Source organism: Eutrigla gurnardus (genome assembly GCF_963514095.1).
Source record: "Eutrigla gurnardus genome assembly, chromosome: 17".
NCBI classification, from domain to species: domain Eukaryota; kingdom Metazoa; phylum Chordata; class Actinopteri; order Perciformes; family Triglidae; genus Eutrigla; species Eutrigla gurnardus.
This window is the reverse complement of record NC_139928.1, coordinates 21,040,528-21,062,815: the sequence shown is the minus strand read 5'-3', so window position 1 is coordinate 21,062,815 and position 22,288 is coordinate 21,040,528. Positions and strand designations below refer to the sequence as shown.

General features: G+C 45.0%; 2 protein-coding genes across 3 annotated transcripts; one reads left to right on the top strand and one right to left on the bottom strand.

The window, feature by feature from the left end:
- Nucleotides 1-3,771: 3,771 nt before the first annotated feature.
- On the bottom strand, nucleotides 3,772-18,564 carry LOC311028072 (major histocompatibility complex class I-related gene protein-like). 2 transcript variants are annotated; one of them, XM_084032343.1, is made up of 5 exons: nucleotides 18,423-18,564; nucleotides 14,911-15,177; nucleotides 5,755-6,033; nucleotides 5,083-5,376; nucleotides 3,772-4,745 (listed from the first exon to the last, which is right to left on the bottom strand). In XM_084032343.1, the coding sequence occupies exons 1-5, from the start codon at nucleotides 18,478-18,480 to the stop codon at nucleotides 4,633-4,635; spliced, it is 1,011 nt and encodes a 336-aa protein (XP_083888469.1). In that variant the 5' UTR covers nucleotides 18,481-18,564; the 3' UTR covers nucleotides 3,772-4,632. The 2 variants fall into 2 exon arrangements, with proteins under 2 accessions (XP_083888469.1, XP_083888470.1); XM_084032344.1 differs by lacking the exon at nucleotides 18,423-18,564 and adding an exon at nucleotides 18,004-18,143.
- Nucleotides 9,437-12,392, top strand: LOC311027438 (uncharacterized protein; the record flags this gene model as incomplete). The annotated part of the gene is made up of 2 exons (XM_084031464.1): nucleotides 9,437-9,886; nucleotides 9,942-12,392. Exon 2 carries the CDS (start codon nucleotides 10,461-10,463, stop codon nucleotides 12,390-12,392), a length of 1,932 nt encoding a protein of 643 aa, XP_083887590.1. The 5' UTR covers nucleotides 9,437-9,886; nucleotides 9,942-10,460.
- Nucleotides 18,565-22,288: the final 3,724 nt, after the last annotated feature.

Below are 22,288 nucleotides of genomic sequence, written 5' to 3'. Positions count from 1 at the left end.
GGGCGTACTATTCTGAATGCCAGGGCACCATCTACCCGGGTTCAATATGAGAACAGATGGAGGCTGTTCTCTAACTGGTGTGTGGATAAGGCAGTAGATCCAGCACGTTGCTCTGTGGCCACTGTTCTGGAGTTTCTGCAGTCCCTGCTGGATGGTGGTCGCGCTCCTTCCACCTTAAGAGTCTATGTGGCTGCTATTTCTTCCCAACACGAGATAGAAAAGCCGACGAAGCCACAGGGGGGTGCCACAGGTTGGTGTCCCTCTTCCTTAGAGGGGCTCTGAGGCTGCGTCCCCCTAGGACCCTGAGGGCTCCAGCATGGGTCCTGCCCCTGGTGCTGGAGGCCGTGTCCGCTCCTCCCTTTGAGCCTTTGACCCAGGTAGGGTTGAAATGGCTTCTATGAAAACGGCTTTTCTGCTCGCCATTACCTTTGCGAAGCGGGTCGGAGAGTTGCATGCCCTCTCCGTGGCTGATACCTGCCTGCGGTGGAACCCTGAGGGCTCAGGGGTGGTCCTGTGGCCGAATGTGGCTATCCTACCCAAGGTGCTTTTACGTGCCCATCTTAACCAGCCTATCCAGCTCGCACGCTTTGACTCCCTGTCTGAGGATGGTCAGTTGGAGCTGCTGTGCCCGGTACGGGCACTTGAGGCTTATATTGCCGGTATGCAATATACTTATAATATATAATAGGCTTATATTGCCGGTATGCGGCAGTCGGAACAGCTGTTTGTGTGTCATAGTGGCCCTAACAGAGGCCGTGCGCTTCCAAGCAGCGGCGGTCCCACTGGGTTGTGGATGCGATCACGCATGCCTATGGGGCCAGTGGCCGCCCCCCGCCATCCGGGGTAAGGTGTCACTCCACCAGGAGTGTTTCAACATCATGGGTCGGCACTAAGAGGGGTGCCCCTGGAGGCAATCTGTGCTGCGGCGTCATGGACGTCACCTGGCACATTTGCACGTTTTTATCGTGTCAACGTCACCGCTCCCCATCCGATGGGTGTGGTCCCGTGTCCAAGCGCTGCTGCCCCCGATGAGTGGGGTGGGTGTTGGATTCTTTGTGACCTTGTTGGTATGGGTCATCCAGTGCTTTAAGCACCGCCTCTGGCGGTCAGTAAGGATGAAATAGAACGAAAGTTACGAATGTAACTACGGTTCTATGAATCCTGGATGACCGCCAGAGCATCTTGTCACTCAGAATCCGTGTTTTCGCGAGAAGATTCTGGGAACAGATCCTCTTACGACACCGGAAGATATAGCCTTCCCGGTGTCACGTGGGGGTCACAGGTGACTATGTTGTTATTGGTACTCGAAATGCGCATGCGCGAGGTGGAGATATCCAGTGCTTTAAGCACCGCCTCTGGCGGTCATCCAGGATTTATAGAACCGTAGTTACATTCGTAACTTTCGTTTTCATTGATGTAACAGGCTGCTCTGTGTGTGTGTGTGTGTGTGTGTGTGTGTGTGTGTGTGTCTTATATATTTGTTTAGTTTGGGAATTTAGGTAATTACCCCCTACTTTAATGTAGCAGGACGCCCAACCTTTAGTCAGATGATCTAAACATGGCTAGTAAGAAAGATGCAAGTGCAAGAAAAATTCAATATTATTTTTGTAATGTAAGTTTATGTGCTTTTATTTTGTAGGTTACGCACCAAGTATCTGCGGAACCGGATGTCTGTCTTTTAGCAAAATGGCGCTTGGCGTCAGTAGAAACAGCGAGAAACGGAGAGTTCCTTCGTGGTGTTTAGAAAGTGTCTGTTAGCTTCACCAGTACTGACCCTCCAGAGTCTCTGTATGTCTGGATAAACCTGTCTGGATGTTTAAGAACACATGAAAAAGGAATATGATGAAGAGGACTGTGGGGGACCAGAACCAGCCAGGAACTCAGATTCACATTTACAACCAGATACTTATGACAAGATTGCAGACTCTTCTGAACCTGAGCATGAACACAATGATGATTGGCAGGAGACCAGAGAACCTCAGTCAGGTTTAAAGGCTTTGAAAAATGAAATCCCTGACAGTGAATTTAGATGTAGAACTGGTGGGAAACAATTGATCTGCTCTGAGTGTGGGAAAACATTTACAATCAGTGGAAGTCTGAAGAGACACATGAGAACTCACACAGGAGAGAGACCTTTCAGCTGCTCGGTTTGTAGGAAGTGTTTTACACAGAGTGGAAATTTACAGAATCACATGTTAATACACACAGGAGAAAAACCTTTCAGGTGCTTAGTGTGTGATAAAGGTTTCATTGCAAGCGGCGACCTGAAGAGACACACGAGGACTCATACTGGAGAAAAACCTTTCAGCTGCTCAGTTTGTAACAAATCTTTTACAGAGAGCGGACATTTAAATAAACACATTAAAATCCATTCAAGTGAGAAACCTTTCAGCTGCTCAGTTTGTCAGAAAAAATTTGCAATGAGATATCATTTACACACACACAAGAGAACTCACACAGGAGAGAGACCTTTCAGCTGCTCAGTTTGTAACAAAACTTTTACAGAGAGCGGAAATTTAAATAAACACATTAAAATCCATTCAAGTGAGAAACCTTTCAGCTGCTCAGTCTGTTTAAAATCATTTAGATGGCGTCAACATTTACAGGATCACATGAGAACTCACACAGGAGAAAAATCTGTCAAATGAGGAAATATTTGTGACGTCCAACACAGTTTACAGAAATAAACATGTGCTCTTACCTCAACCTCATGGCTGTTACACATACATTTAGTTATTAACTGAATAGTTGAATACTATAAAATATATTAAACATGCTGCAGAGCAGTCAGTAGGTTATTGCTGGTATAATTCTTACCCTGTGGCATCACGATAAACCTGGATCGCTTTGACAGAGTCATACTTTGCTTAAGGTGACGCCTCCTCCAGCCGGCTAATTATTTCCCTCCATTTAAGATAGAGGCTCACAATGTGCAACATTCGTTGTTACACTTAAAAGTGCTTGAGCAGCCTTTTTTTGGTGTTTATTTACTCGCTAAGGTTGGGTAAAGGAGTTATTTTACTTTTACTTTATATAATCTTAAGGCTGAAACAGTTTGTCACAAAAGATTTGCCTGGCCTCATCAGGTCAAAACATCCACACATTCACTCTTAGTTTTTAGCCCCAACCATGTGATGGAAATTCCCCTGTCTCACGTAATCCTGATGTAAAACCTGCTTTGTTTAAAAAAAACAATCATGCATCTGTTTCTGCATTTTCTAAGTGCTTAAAGACATAAAGGAAGGTCCGATATACATGTGTGCATCATAAGAAAGAAGGAGCCAGAAATCGATTAAACCCTACGGAGAGAAACGTTTCTGACTTTGTGCTTTATTCAACACAAATAACCACCACAAACATGGATTTTTGGAGGTCGGTGGAGGGGAGGCCATAGAGAATGATGTTGCAATAGTCCAGTCTGGTTGTTATGAAGGCTTGTATGAGTGTTTCTGCTGCATTATAGGAGAGGATGGGATGCAGAACACAGTACCATCGTGTTGTTTTGACTGTCAAAATAAAAGTTTTGTAGATTGTTTTCACAGATCCTCACGCACCGGTTTACTTTGCCCACCAGGTGTCCTTGTTTTTCCTCTTTTATACTGTTTTTCATGGTTGTGAGGGGATTTGTAGTTATAATTTAGGTCCGATGTTTTCCTGTCAGTTATAAGCTCTTAACTGTAATGTTCAAACTGATGTATCGGTATGTATTCTAAGATCACAGTGTTGTTTTATATTGCTGAGTGGTGCAGAAAAAGACCAGAAGGCAATTCATTAAATAGATTTTTATTTGCAGGATCAGATAAATGTTGGAAAACAATCACTTAAAGAGGAGTTTGATGGCTGAAAACTTTGGCATCGGCTCTACTTTTGGAGATTCAAGGAACGACAAGCTATTTCTAATATTCCAACATTTACATTTACATTTAGGTCATTTAGCTTTTGTCCAAAGCGACTTACAATCAGTACATTTGTCAAAAGAAACAAAGAAACCACAACATATCATTGCCGATAAAGTAAGAGCTAAAATAGAACAAGTGTTAGATCCTTGTCTGAGTAAAGTAGTTGCTGTTCAGCAAACATACCTTAAGTACAGTAGTGCTGTGATCAAAGTGCTATAGGTAAGGGTGTTTTTTTTGGGGGGGGGGGGGGGGGGGGGGGGTTATCAGCTGTGTCTGATAGTCTCGTCAGCCTGCCCTCATGTTTTCCCACCTGGGCCCCGTTCCTAATCAGTCCTGGTGTATATAGTCTGTGTGTTCCCTCTGTTTCCTTGTCAGTTTGCCTGCCTGTTTTTGGGACTCTTCTTTTTTTGCTTGGGAAGGTTCTTAACTGAAGAAGTGACCCGGAAGTAAACAAGTGGCCGCCATGATAAGAGCTGCTTGATTTCTCTAAATTTGAAGGAAGGGAGCTGCAATGCTTCCTTTCAGATCTCCTTTAGCATAGGATGCAACAGATCTTCCTTTACGAAAGGAAAGGAGATTACACCGACCCACAATTCCTTGTGAGGGCAACATTTAAAGTGACGCACACCTCGGCCGTTCACGAAAACAAACTATATCCATATTTGCATATTTAACAATAACTTTCATGCATTACTTTTTACTATTCAACCGCAGCCCCAGTGTGTTTGGGTCTCTAAATTACAGTTCTTCTTCTGTAAACCAGAAATCCAATCACAGCACCGAGGACGAGAAGTACCACTGCAGCGATGATGATGATGATGACGGTGGTCATGTCAGCGGGATTCTCTGTTGAGCACAAAACAAGATTATGTTTCTCTAATAATCAATGTAAACAGTCAACATGCAGCACAAATAAAATTATGGTAATAATTCTGGTCTAGATCTGAGCAAATCAATCAGATTTTATTGTCATCTTTAGACACGGAACACGCTGAAATGAGATAACCTGCATTGATTTAATATTAATCTAAACCTTAAAATTATATATACAAACTAGAGGAAAGAAACTGACGACTAAACAATATTAGGAAACAAAACTCCCCGTCCACATAAAAACACATGAACTGTTCCCGTAAACTAAGCATGTGCTTCCCACCTTCATCACTTCTGGTCTCAGTCTCACCTTTGTTGCTCCTGATGACGTCCAGTGTGTTGACGATGTGCTTCTTCACACCAGAGAGCTGAAACACACACTCGTACCTGCTCCGGTCTTCAGCTGCCACTGAGAGTTTCAGGTCGGCACTCATCTGGAAGGTTCCATCGTGGTTGGGGAGGATCTCTCCGAGGTCCACGTCCTCATGGAGATCCTCTCCATCTCTCCTCCAGAACAGTTCGGCTCTTTGAGGGTAGAAACCTGTAGCGTGGCAGCTGATTGGAGAGGAGGGAGTCTTCTGGAGGAAGGACACTGAGGGAAGCTCTGAGGAGAGAGAGAGACGGGTTAGAGGTTCTTTATCCTTATTATTATGATCTGCTGTGTATTAATGATCATGTCTGATGGATCTGAAATGCCTTAGTGACACATACACCATTTATGTTTGTATGTATTCAATGTAAATAACTGTGATGTGACGATAAGTGAGAAAAGAAGAGACAGAAGAGATAATGAGACTGATGAAGAGGCAGAGGGATGAAGGTGTGTGTGTGTGTGTGTGTGTGTGTGTGTGTGTGTGTGTGTGTGTGTGTGTGTGTGTGTGTGTGTGTTGGTGACATGTGTGTAATGTTACTGTCGGTTAGAAACAAAAGAAGGAACATGAACATGGTGTCCATGAAACCACATCAGGTCATGTGATTCTACCTTTTCTCAGCAGAGAGCTGCTCCCGTACTTCAAAAACTTCTTCAGCCAATCAGGACAAATCTGGGTGAGGTAGTGTTTAAACCCTTCTGTCAGACCTTTATCAGCATCCCACTTGTGTTTGGTGAGGAGAGCCTGTTGTTTTGCAGCGATCCATGTCTCTGTCTTCAGGTCAAACGCTAGTAAGTCTTCTCCATCATAACCAAATTGAATAAAACCAGTAACTTTATTAGTCTCATTATCCCATTCACAGCCGTACATCCTCTGGAAAATGTGGACACCTGAGAGAGAGAGAGAGAGAGAGAGAGAGAGAGAGAGAGAGAGAGAGTTTTTATGGATTATGGATTGATTGATGATGATGTTATTTTTCCTCGTTTGTGTTGGAGATGTTTTTCTATTTCTCTAACAGGTGATGAAATATATTTTAACTTTTTATGTAGTTTTTATGTTGAATGTCTTCTTTGTGTTTACTTTGTCTTCTAACATCTTTGGATCACGATGGAAATACGAGTTTTCACTTTGACATGTGATCCTATTTTCTTTTTCTGATAATCCATAAAGAGAAATCAATCAATCAATCAATCAATCAATCAACATTCTCATATTTGAGAAAATGTTTGTTTTTTCTTATTAAAAGACTTGAATCTGATTATCTGTTAATCAACCAGTCGATTAATTGTTTATTGTGGAATAAATACACTAAATACTAGTAATATCCTCCATATTTGTGGCTCATTATTCTTCTGATTATTGATTATGTCACAATCGTTGTTTTTTTAATTCAGAAAAAAGTTCTGAGAGGTTAAAGGTGAAATCTTCAAATCTTTTGTCTGAACATCACTGAACAGTATTTAATATAAAATGATATAAAACAGAGAAACGCATACATTTCTCATATTAGAGAAAGTGGAAGTAGAAAATGTTTGACATATTTATGAAATAAAGACTTCCTCTGAGGATCAACAGCTGATCAACTGGTGGATTCCTTCTTCCAGCGTTATATAAATGTGTATTATGGCACAGACACACTGGGGCACGGACAGTGAATCTAAGCTGTCCTTCTAGCATATATTTGTGAGTCATATATCTTGTTGGTGACAGGTATAGGCAGACTGACAGGTCACGTGGTGTTGGGACTACGTCAGTCAGGATCAGTGGTAAAAGTCAGCTGTTCACGCGCGGGTTGGGCTTGAATGAAATGTTTGAGATGAGAGGGGGTGGACGGGGGAAGTCCAACTTTGCTGACCGCACAATCTATTAACATTTAACGCACTTCAGCACCGATCACTTTAGGACTATGCTACTATGGAACGTTTTTAACTTACCGGTATCTCTAACTCTAATAAAACCAACAAACGCAGTACCCATTTTTAATTGATTCTTTGAACAAGCAGCGCGTCTGGCAAAAACATATTTTCCCGATCTAGCCTCTCGGTGACTAAATAAGTGGTTCGATAGTCGCCATACATTTGTCAGCAAAACTGTGACACAACCACATGGATTGGAGCCACGAAAAGCCACGACATGTCACAAATGGACGCGTGGAGCAACAAAGGAATGCATGATATGCAAACAATGTAAGGAGGACGCGCACAAACAAACGGACAACAAGGACGGACTGAAAGGATAGGCGGTAACGTACCCGACCCGTTCCGTGACTGCTGTGATACATGATTGATTGGAACACTTTGATCTGGTCCCGCCGCTGAGTGGAAACTGTCTGTCATTGTGAATTGTGATATCACGCTGTGTTCGCGGCCCGCCGGGCCAAGCTGTGTGTGTGACAAACTAACGTGCTCTGCTCTGTCTCTATGCTATCGCCGATAGCTGTGACTGTTTTATGTGGCTGCTTTGCTTTGGATTCTCTCATTGTGATCATTTACTTGTGCGTTCAAGATGAGTGGAACAAGTGTTGGTTCAGATGTTGGGAAACAGGACATGGGAAAGAGGAAAGTAATTCTAACTGAAAAGGCTTTTGCAAATAAAATTGAGTCCATACAAAAGGAACGAAAAAGGAAAGTGGATGAAATAAAGACTGTGATAAGCTCTATGAAAGAGCTCATGAAAGATGGAAAACATGTTTCAGCTGTTAAAGGGAAACTTGATGGCTTGATGAAATTGTCTCACACCTCTAATGAACTACATGCTTCCTTAATGCCTCTCATTCCTCATGATGAACAAGAAAAACAAACCGGTTGGTTCTTAAAAATCATTAAACATAAAGATGATTTTATTGAGGATGTTAATGCATGGTTTTCTGTAACCAGACTCAGAGGATCCCCAAGCAGGCCTCTGCTGGTGGCTAATAGGTCAAATGAAAGCCCTCTGCTACATGAGGCTGCAGAAGAGGAAAATGGAGGTGTGGAAAATGTGGAAGTGACTGGACCTCAGTCACATAATGTTCAGGATGATATTCAGCCAGATGACAGCATATCAAACTATAGCAGCCAGAATCATGGTTCAAAATCTATCAGGTCAAAAGTGTCCTCAACTGCATCTGCCCGTGTCAGAGCCGAAGCTGAAATGGCTGCTTTAATAGCTCGAAAAAGGTTGCTCGAACAAAAGCATGCTCTTGAGGAAGAGGAAGCCAAAATAAGGCATGCGCTGCAAGAGCAGGAAGCTCGAGTCAGAAAGCAAAAGGAACAACTTCAACTTGAAACGGACATGGCCGCATCGGCGGCAAAGCTTAATGTTTTGAGAACCTCTGGGTCAGGGGTACGGAGTGTTGCTTCTCAGAAATTGGATGGAATGGAAGCCGAAAGTGGCCTCAACTTTAATGCAGAGACCTTTGTACGGCAAAATGTTGGAGATGTTGGAAGAGGACAACCTGCAGAGTTTGGAGGCACAAGGCCGAAACAAAGGCAATGTGATGGAAATAAACATCTCCAGAGGACCTCAGCCCCCACACAGGCTCAGAGCACAGTCCCAAAGGCTACAGGAGCCCCACTGTCTCTGCATAGACACACACAATCTGCTTCCGGAAACATCAGCAGTGAACAGGACACCATGATGTCTATAATGCAAAAACAAAATGACATAACTTCGATGTTGGTGCATCAGCAATGCATTGCTTCACTACCTAAAAGAGACATCCAACTGTTTGACGGTGACCCTCTGCACTATCATGCCTTTATGCAGTCATTTGAGCAGACCATAGAACTGAGGACTGACGATGCTGTTGACCTCCTGCATTACCTGGAGCAATACACCAGGGGTCAGCCTAAACAGCTAGTCAGAAGTTGTCAACACATGACTGATGGCATTGGATATGCTACAGCAAAGGCTTTACTCCAGGAACACTTTGGAAATGAGCATGTCATAGCATCCGCTTATATGGACAAGATCTTTGCATGGCCAGCAATAAAGTCGGAGGATGGAAAAGCTTTACAAGCATACAGCTTATTCTTGCGAGGATGTCACAATGCCATGAAAGATGTATACAACCTATCTGACTTGAACACGTCTGCAAACATGGTCTCTGTGATCAAGAAGCTGCCTTACAAGTTGAGAGACAAGTGGCGAGCGAAGGCATGCGACATTCAGGAAAAGCATCGGAAAAGAACTATGTTTGCTGATATCGTGACCTTTATTGAGCGTGAAGTTAGGATCACTACAGACCCTGTATTCGGAGACATACAAGATTCTCCAGTCATAGGGGCCTTCAAAGAAAGTGGTAGAGCTAAACCTGTGCCTCGTCCTAAGGCTAGAGGAAGCAGCTTTGCCACAACTTTCACTACTGTGGAAAGAGATGCTCATTGGGAGAACAGGGTTAAAGATGGACCCGAGAAGACCTGCCTTTTCTGCAAAAAAGGTAGACACACACTGGAGTCGTGTTTTCTATTGGAGAAGAAAGCTCACAGTGAGAAGATGGAGTTCCTGAAGAAAAATGGAGTTTGCTTCGGCTGCTTGTGCACTGGGCACATCAGCAAGGAGTGCAGGAAACGTCTGTCTTGCAAGACATGTGGCTCACGACACCCCAGCTTGCTCCATATCCACTCTAAGGAGAATGGAGATCCAGAGAAAGGCAGGAGCAACTCTGACAGAGCAGTGGACAGTGCTCTAGTCGAAATCCAAACCGGTGGTCTTACTGGGGCCGGTGAGCAAGATTGTAAGCTTGCTATCGTGCCAGTCAAGGTTAAGTCCAGTAAAGGTCAAAGGTCAGTCGAAACCTACGCCTTTCTGGACCCAGGGAGTTCAGCGTCCTTCTGCACAATGGGTCTGATGGATAAGCTGGGACTCTCTGGGAGAAGAACAAGGATTCTTTTACATACCATGGGCCAAGAGAAGGTTGTTGACAGTTGCATTGCATCGGACTTGGAGGTCGCTGGATTGGACAGTGACTGGTACTGTGAAATGCCGAAGATCTTCACACAACATCAAATGCCTGTTAACAGAGGTAACATCCCACGACAGCAAGATCTGGAAAGATGGCCACATCTGAAGCCCGTCTATCTGCCACAGATAGATGCAGACGTGGAGATGTTAATTGGCTTGAATGTTCCAAGAGCATTGGAACCACTGGAAGTCATCCGAAGTGTGGATGGAGGGCCATATGCGGTCAAAACAATGCTTGGATGGACTGTAAATGGACCCCTTGGAGGAGAGGGCAGTGACGATCCTGTGACTCAGTCTGCAGTTAGCATCAACAGGATCTCTGCTGTCACTCTTGACGAGCTCTGGAACCAACAATTCAAGACTGACTTCCCTGATGAAGGATGAACTGCAAGGGCTGTCAAGGGAAGACTCTAAGTTCCTGGAAATGGCTAACGAGACTGTGGAACTGGTTGATGGCCATTATGTTGTTGGATTGCCGCTGAAGGACAAATCAATTACCATGCCCAACAATCGCAAAGTTGCAGAGCAACGTACTCTCAACCTCAAGGGGAGGTTTGGCAGGGATGCGGCATTTCAAAAAGACTATACTACATTTATGGACAACCTGATATCCAGTGGATATGCAGAGAGAGTGCCAGCTACAAGTCAGGAACGATGCGACGGCAAGGTTTGGTATATCCCTCATCACGGTGTATACCATCCCAAGAAAGGGAAGATCCGTATCGTCTTTGACTGCGCAGCATCATTTCAAGGCGCATCACTAAATACACATCTCTTGCAAGGACCTGACCTGACAAGCGCACTGGTGGGAGTCTTGACCAGGTTTAGGATGGAGCCCATTGTTCTGATGTCTGACATTGAGGCCATGTTCCATCAGGTTCGAGTGCCAGAGACAGATGCAGACCTACTTCGATTTCTCTGGTGGCCCAATGGGGACTTCAGTCAACAGATGGTGGAATACCGGATGGTGGTCCATTTGTTTGGCGCGACGTCATCACCAAGCTGTGCTAATTTCGCTCTCCGAAAGTGTGCTGAAGATAACAAACAGCTCTTTAACCAGAAAGTGTTTGACACCATCATGCACAGTTTCTATGTCGACGACTGCCTGGCTTCAATAGCCTCAGAGGATGAAGCCATAACCCTTTACCAGGATTTGGTAAAGCTCTGTGCCAAGGGAGGCTTTCATTTGACGAAGTGGCTGAGTAATAGTCGTCGTGTGCTGGCAGCAATACCGGAGGAGGAAAGAGCGAAGGATGTTAAAGACCTGGATCTGGACCACGACATCCTACCAGTTGAGAGGGCACTGGGAGTGCGTTGGTGTGTCCAGTCTGACACCTTTAAGTTCAGTATAAGCTTTCAGGACAGACCGCTGACACGCAGAGGAATCCTTTCTACTGTCAGCTCTTTCTACGACCCTCTTGGAATCTTGTCCCCTGTGGTTTTCACAGCCAAGAGGATCATTCAAGACCTATGCCGGCAGGGGCTAGGATGGGACGATGTCATACCAACACCTGTAGCCCAGGAGTGGGTCAACTGGCTCAAGGAGTTACACCTGTTGGAGGGCTTCAGCGTTGGACGATGTTTAAAACCGCCCAACTTTGGAGAAGCAACCAGCGCCCAGTTGCATCACTTTGCTGACGCAAGTGAGGAGGGATACGGTACCGTCACCTACCTGCTGTTGCACAATGACTGTTCTCAGATCCACGTTGCCTTCATAATGGGAAAATCCAGGGTGACACCTTTAAAGCCTGTGACGATCCCACGTATGGAGTTGATTGCGGCTGTGGTGGCAGCTCGCATGGACACGCTATGGAGGAAGGAGCTGAGACTGCAGCTGCAAGACAGCGTTTTCTGGTCAGACAGTACATCAGTGCTGAAATACATCAAGAACCAAACATCAAGGTTTCGCATCTTCGTAGCGAACAGAGTCACAGAGATCCTCAAAATGTCTGAAGCATCACAGTGGAGGTATGTGAGTACCGCACACAACCCTGCAGATCTTGCCTCCAGAGGCATGAGAGCGGAGCTGTTCCTCAAGAATGAGACATGGATATCTGGACCTTCATTTCTCATGCAGGAAGAGGAGACTTGGCCTGTTAACCCAGACAACTTGGGAGAACTTCCATCTGGGGACCCAGAGGTCAAGGTGTCGGCTGCCGTTTTCTCTGTGGAACAAGAGGAGGGTGCTGAGACTGATCAACCGCAGCTCATCTTGGAAACGTCTCACGAGAGTGATGGCATGGATCTTGAGACTCAGAACCTTACTTTGGAACAACAGGAAGAGGAGAGAAGTCACTGCATGTGATTCTCAGCCAGCATTGAACCTAACTAAACACAAAGATGTTCTTGACAAGGAGATTTGCCTCTCATTGGAGGAGATCAATGGAGCTGAACTGGAGATAATCAAGATCTGTCAAAGAAGAAAGTTCTCGGAAGAGTTATCTTGCCTCCAAAAGGGAGAGTGTGTGAAAGTGAACAGTCACATTTACAGACTCAGTCCGATACTGGAAGAAGGTGTGTTGAGAGTCGGAGGCCGACTTAGTAAGGCTGCCATGCCGGAAGAGTCTAAACATCCAGCCATAATAGCAAAGGATCTCCACATCTCAGACCTCATCTTACGCCAGATACATCGAGAGGTGGGCCATGGTGGTAGGAACCATATGCTGTCAAGGCTGCGTCAGCAGCACTGGATTCCTGCTGCAGGCGTTGCCATAAGGCAGATCATTTCCAGATGTGTCATCTGTCGTCGGCTGCACGGAGCTGCAGGTCAGCAACAAATGGCAGACTTGCCTAGTGACAGAGTTTCGACTGGAGAACCTCCATTCACTTATGTCGGAGTTGACTATTTTGGACCATTTGACATCAAGCGTGGCCGGAGTCTTGTGAAAAGATATGGAGTTATCTTCAGATGTTTGACAATAAGAGCTGTACACATTGAAGTTGCCTCATCTTTGGACACAGATTCGTTCATCAATGCTTTAAGGCGCTTCATCGCAAGAAGAGGACAAATCAAAGAGCTGCGTTCTGATAATGGCACTAATTTCATTGGTGCAGAGCGTGAGCTGAGAAGAGCTGTTGAAGGATGGAATCTGGAGAAGATCAATGATGTGCTCTCATTGAAAGGAATCAAGTGGACGTTTAACCCTCCCACTGGATCACATCACGGCGGAGCATGGGAGAGGTTAATACGTTCCATCAGGAAGATTCTCAATTCCACTTTGAGGACCCAAAGTCTGGATGAGGAGGGACTCAATACAGTACTCTGTGAGGTGGAGTCAATTCTCAACAGTAGACCTCTCACGAAGGAATCCACAGATCCAAATGACTTGGAGGCTTTAACACCTAATCATCTTCTGCTGCTTAAAGTCAAGCCCAGCTTACCACCTGGTCTGTTTCTCAAGGAGGACAACTATGCACGCCGGAGATGGAAGCAGGTGCAATACATTTCGGACCTGTTCTGGAAAAGGTGGATTAAAGAGTATCTGCCACAACTACAGGAACGACAGAAATGGACAAAGATCAAGAGGAACTTTGTCCCCGGTGACATAGTGATCATAATGGACGATTCTGCACCTCGCAATTCCTGGATCATTGGGAGGATTACAGAGACAATGCCAGACAGGAACGGACTGGTGCGACAGGTCCGGATCAAGACCCGCACCAGCCTTCTCTGCAGACCTGTGACAAAGATCTGCCTTCTTCAGGAGTCGACGGAGTCGTGAAGGCTTCCCTTCTTTTCCATGGATTTGGATTATATTGACTTTTGCCTGACATGACCTTTTTTCGTGACTTTGGATTGACTTTACTTTGGGGCGGGTTCGGTTCAAGAAGGATGAAGACCTGCAATGGCCATATGAACTATGAACTCTCTCCTTGCGCACAAAAAATCGCAAAAAAAGACAAAAAATGTGAAAAATAGAAAAAAAAGAAAATTGGAATTGTATTGTTTTTCTATTATGAATTTATGCGTTGGTAATTATTACTACTGTGTAATAACATGTAATAATTAGGGGCCGGAATGTTGGTGACAGGTATAGGCAGACTGACAGGTCACGTGGTGTTGGGGCTACGTCAGTCAGGATCAGTGGTAAAAGTCAGCTGTTCACTCGTGGGTTGGGCTTGAATGAAATGTTTGAGATGAGAGGGGGTGGACGGGGGAAGTCCAACTTTGCTGACCGCACAATCTATTAACATTTAACGCACTTTAGCACCGATCACTTTAGGACTATGCTACTATGGAACGTTTTTAACTTATCTCTAATAAAACCAACAAAACGCAGTACCCATTTTTAAGTGATTCTTTGAACAAGCAGCGCCTCTGGCAAAAACATATTTTCCCGATCTAGCCTCTCGGTGACTAAATAAGTGGTTCGATAGTCGCCATACATATCTGATGGGATGGACACGCTGAGATCTGAAGGAGACGTGGACCATGAGGTCCAGTCAGCCCGCTTCATGGAAACCTGCTGAGCCTGGTCTGGTATGTGGACCAGCAGAAGCAGCCCGGGTCCCGTTTCCAGTCCTGCTGGTCCGTTCAGAAAGCAGCCGCTCATGTTCCTCCATCAGCTGTGTGTCCTGAAACAAGCTGCTGCTGCAGCACACTTGTTGTGAAGCAGCTCGCTGTGGGACGCTCACTGGACCTGCTCTCAGGTCAGTAGACCTCTGGAGCTTATTATGGGATGGACAGCAACACTGAACCAGTGTAGTCCAGCAGCATCCAGTAGTCTCAGTCATGTTCCTGTCTGACTGTGTGTGTGTTTATTAAAATACAGGATGAAAGTATAAACCAAATGTTGTCAGAATAAAGTGAAACATAAACAAACCTCCAGTTTGGTTGAAGCGCTGCTTGTAGATTTCAATGTTGTTTTTGGCGAACTGCTGATCACCCACTAAGAGCTCAGTCAGAGTCTGCCAGTACTGAGGATCATCTTCTTTGATTCTGCTCATCCAGTCCTGTTTGGGTTCTACTCTCATGGTGTTGCTGTCATAGTGAGCCATCTCAACGTCATCAACCAACCCAACAGCCACAAACTCTGGGAAGTTTGGGACTCCAGAGGACACCGTGAAGAAATACTTCAGAGACTGAATCTCTGCAACACAAGATGAACGTCATGATCTCAGTTTTTATCTTCAACAAATCACTGAACAATGTTGTTTTCCTGCACACACAATCCAACAGAACTACATTCAATACACGTTCATAATATCTGCTGTACTCAACAAACACAAACATGTTTCTGGTGCTTTTGTCTTGAAAACTGTGTTTATTCTGATATTAAATAGTGAAGGAGTCTCATATTTAGGTCCAGGGCTGGACTGGCCATCGGGCCGATGGCGATTTTGGGCCGAGCCTTTTTTTTTTTTTTTTTACTAATGGTATTAGTCATGATACATATTCAGGGTTTCCCACACATTGAATGGACTTAACTGGCGGCTCTAATGATAGGCCTAAACAGGAGGGCAGCAGTGCTTATTATAGGGGGAAATCCTCGCGGCTGGTTTGGTTCATCAACGTTCTGTTTCCCCCCCGCCGACCCTAAAGCTGCGCGAGTTTGACAGTGCGTGCGCGTATGTCAAAACCAAAACACCAAGGAAGGCTGAGGAATAGTCACCCACTTATATTAATAATCATAATAGTCATAATAAACTAATAGTATAAAGCAGCCATCCCCAATTAGCGGCCCGCGGGCCAAATCCGGCCCGCAAGAGCAAAGTGTCCGGCCCGTGCGGACCCAGTGACACTATGCAATAACCTGCTGAAATAAAGAGTTCTGTAAAGTTGGAAATATATTCACAGATTCGGGATCAATAAATCTGAAGAGAAACGTTTTCAAACACAAATGATGCCTCTTTCCCACCGTAATATCATAGACTACGAGCTACAAGGACCAAAACACAGATTTTTTACATAAATAAGCCGTCCGGTCTGGACGGAGAACGGGCGAGTGCGCAGGGACCGTCTGCAAATTACAAGACAAAAGCAAGACGCTGCAAACAAATATCATTAACTCCACTGTTATACAATATTGTTTTCCTCTTGTGCACCACTTGCTGTAGTGCTGTTCTTTTTTGTTGTTGATCAAAATATTCTCCAGGGGCATTCAAATAAATAAATCGTTGATATTGGACTTACATACATTTTTTATCTGTCCCTCAACACAGGCTATGACTACTACTACTATCTGCTACTACAAACAACTACCACTGGTAGTACTAATCATTACAATCATAATACTTCTAATAATAGCAGCAACAATAATAACATTTGCACATAAAACAATGTTTAGTGGTCCAATAAAAATGTTTAAAAACAGACAATTGGCCCTCGACTTGGCAACCTGGACATAATTTGGCCCTCAGTGAAAACTAATTGGGGAACCCTGGAAGGCTCAGCACTGTGTTTTAGTCATTTTTGTTTTCATCTTTTCTTGAATGCTTAAACTCCTCAACCCCATTTAGTATGTCAACATTTTGTATCAGTACCAGCTGTTTGTAAGAAATTGGTCAATAATTGATGTCATATTTTGGTTCTCAAAATTCACCAAATTGATGCATTAAAATGAAATCTATTAAAAATGTTCTCCCGGGGGGGCATGCCCCCCGACCCCCCTACAAGATCGCAAGACCCCCCACGATAGAATCCTGTGGGAAACACTGCTATTGGTACATAAAACTGTTGCTAAACTGGTGTTGAGCTAGCGCACGTCAACGGTAACATCCAGCCTGTCACTAAAAACAGCTTTAACTGCTCCGCAGAACACCCGAGACAAATGTATTATAACGTCGGACTATCGATGTACATGTCAGTGTTGGTAGAATCATTTTAGAAATTAAACCAACCTTGCATTTTCAATGATAAAACATTTTGAGGGACTAGTTTCTCAGCAGCAGCGGAATTTTACTTTGCGTGTTAGTAGTAGGCCTAGTGCGTAAAAACGAAACCTAAGCGCCCTACAGTCGTGACAGCTAGTACTCGTAGCAGCGTTATAAAAATGGTGCTTCAGTGTGCGTTCAGAAATTGCAACAATAAAAGTTACAGATGGGCACCACAGAGTTTCCACCGATTTCCATTACAAGAACCAGAAAGGAACCAACTATGGCTACTGGCAGCTGGCTTGGACTCCAGGACACCGGCGGATTCCTTCCCGCAACCAACCTTGCATGGCATTGGAATAGCTTATACTTTGTTCCCTGTTGTTGCTAAGGCTACGTCAGCGGCGGATGGATATTATCTCCGGGCTAGTGAGGCTACAGAGGAAGACGGATTCGGTTTCGCTGACAATCACGCGAGTTTATTCAGCTGCTGTCAGTCCTATGCTAGCGGGAAGGAATCAGGATAACAGGAGACAGCCACTGCCAGCTATGCTGAGATCACTGCATATTCGCAACTTCAGCACCGTCTCCGCCGGTGTCCTGGAGTCCAAGCCAGCTGCCAGTAGCCATAGTTGGTTCCTTTCTGGTTCTTGTAATGGAAATCGGTGGAAACTCTGTGGTGCCCATCTGTAACTTTTATTGTTGCAATTTCTGAACGCACACTGAAGCACCATTTTCATAACGCTGCTACGAGTACTAGCTGTCACGACTGTAGGGCGCTTAGGTTTCGTTTTTACGCACTACTACTAACACGCAAAGTAAAATTCCGCTGCTGCTGAGAAACTAGTCCCTCAAAATTTTTTATCATTGAAAATGCAAGGTTGGTTTAATTTCTAAAATGATTCTACCAACACTGACATGTACATCGATAGTCCGACGTTATAATACATTTGTCTCGGGTGTTCTGCGGAGCAGTTAAAGCTGTTTTTAGTGACAGGCTGGATGTTACCGTTGACGTGCGCTAGCTCAACACCAGTTTAGCAACAGTGACTTGTGCAACTATAAGGACTGGACCAATTGTGCTGAAAACGGTCTCCACCGACCTATATCACCTCGGGTAAGTTGGAAATGAGGTCCTATGTCCAAAATTCCGAACTTTTCCTTTAAGCTGGATCTCTGAAAGAAACCCTGGGTATGTTGAACTCGCTTCGTAGTACAGGCTCCAGCCCTGTTTAGGTCAGTTGTGTTCCTGACTTTGGTTGACAGAAAACAGTTTGTAGAAAGAGGCGTTGTTCATTTGATTTCATCTCCATGTGAAGTGAAAGTCCAGTTTAGTTTCCAGTTGGTGGAGTGGTTTCTTCTTCAGGAAGCATCGTTAGTAGTTTACACTCCTCATCATCACATTAGTTTCAAGTCTGAGAAGAAGAAGCGTCGGCTCATATAAACAGGGCTTAAAGACATGACGCAGTTCTTCTGTTACAAGCGAGCAACTTAAAAGCCAACAACTAAAGTGTGGACTCACCTGCGGCCGCGCTGTGGAGGCCGACGGCCAGGAGAAGAAGCACAGTCCACGTCTCCATCGTCACCTGTCCTTCTCAAGCTGTCTTCAACTCTTCACTTGTTATTATTGTGGAGGCAAAGTGATGACGTCCGAGCTGCTGCTCTATCCGGGCTGAAGTGAGGCTGAGACCAGGAGGAGCGCTGACTTCACCCTCCGTCTGAGCCAATGGGGATTTTAGCTGAGCACCGACATCACTAATAGCCGGGTAAAGCCACTGAGGTTAATAACGAAAGTTAAAGTGGAGCGATGTTGTTTCAGCCTGCGTGAGAGGACGCTGGAGACCCTTTATTCTGGTTTCTCAACGCTGTCCGCACCTGAAAGGAGCATTTAACCTCCTGCTGCTTGTAATATTCACACAGAATACCCAAAGTGCTTGTTACAACAGCAATGTTATAGCTGAGATGTGATAGCCAATATTCCTACGGGACCCTGAAGTAAACATGGAATGTGATTGGTCCACAGTGCTTGGAGTTAGTCAGTTCAGATACGCCGGCAGAGCATACGGCATAGCCTGCGGTGTATAGCCTATGTTATTATTGTCTGCACAATAAATGCTACGTTAATAGCACGTCGTTGTCCTGGATATTATATGTACGCACAGTACAAAACAAGACATGGTGTCAGAGTAAAAACGATTTTCAACGGACGAAATGGACGTCGCTGGAGTACCGTCACCCCGTGTGGACTGGGATGCTAGCAACCTGCCCGAAGCATGGCGGAAGTTTAAGCTACACGTGGAGCTAATGTTTTCTGGTCCTTTCAAGAAGAAGGGAGAGGATGAAAAGTGCAGCTACCTACTCCTTTGGGTCGGAGATAAAGGCAGAGACATTTATAACACATGGACACTTACGGCAGATGAAAGTAAGGTGTTAAAATTGTACTATGACCGTTTTGAAGCATACGTCATGCCGAAGACAAATGTCATATTTGCCCGTATAAATTCCATGAAAAAGTACAAGGAATCAACGAGCCGTTTGAACAGTTTGTGACCGATTTGAGGCTGCTTGTGAAAGACTGTAATTATGCTAACAGTGAAGAAATGATAAGAGACCGTGTAGTTTTTGGAATCCACTCACCAAGAGTGAGAGAAAAGCTACTGAACGTCGGCTCCGACTTAACGTTGGATAAAGCAATAGACATTGCCAGGTCTCATGAAATAGCACAAGCACAGCTTAGAACTATAACTGGCGGTAACAGTGGACCGTATGAACAGACTGTACATGCAATCGGTCGGCAACCTTCAAAGAATGCACATTGGAAAACGCGCCACGGCAGTTACAAAAGAAACCCGCATGACAGAGAGGGAGACAGAGAGCACCCTAAAGGATGTGGCTACTGTGGGAACAAGGCTCACGGAGCAAAAGACAGCTGCCCAGCAAAAGGAAAACAGTGCAAGATATGCAGCAAATGGAACCATTTTGCAAAAGTGTGCCGTTCCAGCCAAGGAAAAGCAGTACACACAATAGGTGAAAATGAGCCAGACAAAGACACAGACTTGTTTATTGATTCAGTGAGAGGAAAAGACAGTACTGGTCAAGACAAGGCCTTTGCAGATGTGAAAATTGGCCCAAACAAAACCTCAGTCAGCTTCAAGTTAGACACTGGAGCCTCAGCAAACGTCATTCCTACACGTATTTTCAGAAAGTTGGGAATACAACATGTACTACAGCCCTCAATTCGCCCACTCTATGGCTATGGTGGTGAGCAACTAGTTGTCAGAGGCAAATGCAACATGAGTTGCCAGTACAAAGACACTCAACTAATGCTGAAGGTTCACGTTGTTGACACACATGCACCCCCAGTGCTAGGATTAGAAGCATGTCTGGACTTTGGACTAATTAAACTCATACTATCCATAGATGGCACAGCTGAGGTACCAATCATGGACGAGTTTGCAGATGTCTTCACAGGAATAGGACTGTTTCCTGGCGAGTGTACAATCCACATCGACCCCAACGCAACACCTGTAGTCCACCCACCGAGACGTGTCCCTCTCGCTCTACGTGACCGCCTCAAAGTGGAGCTACAGAACATGGAGAAACAGCAGATCATCACGAAAGTCACTGAACCAACTGAATGGGTCAATTCGATGGTGGCAGCAGAAAAGCCACGCACAGGCAAACTGAGGGTGTGCCTTGACCCTAAAGACTTGAATAAGGTCATAAAACGACCACACTACCCATTACCTACCCTCGACGACATTACATCCAAGTTGGCAGGAGCCTGCTATTTCAGTGTCATGGATGCCAGGTCAGGCTACTGGGCTATCAAGCTCACAGAGGAGTCATCCATGTTGACCACCTTCAACACGGTATTCGGACGATACAGATTCCTCCGCCTACCTTTTGGACTGATATCCGCCCAAGATGAGTTTCAGCGCAAAGTTGATGAGACTTACGAAGGTCTACAGGGAGTCACAGCAATAGTTGATGATGTCCTTATCTACGGCAGAAACAAAGAAGAGCATGACAAAAACCTTCGTGCAATGCTTCAGCGCTCCAGAGAGCGAGGAGTTAAGCTCAACCCGGAGAAAAGCACAATCTGTGCCACCGAGGTCAGCTATTTTGGACATCTCATCACGAAGGATGGAATCAAACCAGATCCAGCCAAGATTGCAGCCGTGAGAGACATGGAGCCACCCAAGGACAAAGGTGAGCTGGAAACAATCCTTGGCATGGTTAATTACTTGTCGAAATTTGCCCCTATGCTCTCAGATATCAATGCACCCATGCGTCACCTGTTAAAGGAATCGAGTGAATTCATATGGGATGCACAGCATGACAACGCATTCCGGAAGATGAAAGAGCTAATCACACGAGAGCCAGGCCCGGTCTTAACGTACTTTGACCCCAGCAAAGAGCTCAGACTGCAAGTCGACGCATCTAAGTACGGACTAGGTGCAGTCCTACTACAAGAGGGCAAGCCCATCGGTTACGCGTCCAAGTCTCTAACTGACAGTGAAGTCAACTATGCTCAGATCGAAAAGGAGCTATATGCCATATTGTTTGGATGTAAACGTTTTCACCAGTATATCTATGGCCGTCACGTCATTGTGGAAAGTGACCACAAACCACTTGAGTCCATTATGCGAAAACCACTAACAACAGCGCCTCCAAGGCTACAGAGAATGATACTGCAACTACAGAGGTATGACTTTACCATCATTCACAGACCAGGCAAGGACATCCCTGTTGCAGACACTCTCTCCAGGAAATCACTGAATGACCAGGACAACAGCCTAAGAGAAGGCATGGACATGCAGGTACACACAGTATACAGCAGCTTACCTGTCAGTGATGCAAAGCTGAAAGAAATCAAAGCAGAAACTGACAAAGACACACAGTTCATTCTACTAAAAAAGACATTCAAAGAAGGATGGCCTGAGGAGAGAAGAATGTGCCCTCAGAGCATAGCAGAATACTGGAATCATAGAGATGAACTTTCACAAATGAATGACATCATATTCAAAGGTGAGAAAATAATTATCCCCACCTCACTGCGTGCAGAGATGTTGTCCCGCATTCATGCAGGTCACATGGGCATAGAAAAGTGCAAACAGAGAGCCCGTGACATCCTGTTTTGGCCTGGGATGAACAAGCAGATTGAGGAAATGGTGGGAAAGTGCCCCATCTGTCTCGAACACAGACCTTGCAACACTAAAGAGCCCATGATATGCCACAAGATCCCAGACAGGCCATGGCAAACAGTTGCTACTGATCTGTTCACTTGGAATAATGAGAACTATCTGGTTACAGTAGACTATTACAGCAGGTATTTTGAGCTGGACAAGCTACACGGCAAAACAGCCTCCGCTGTAATACACAAAC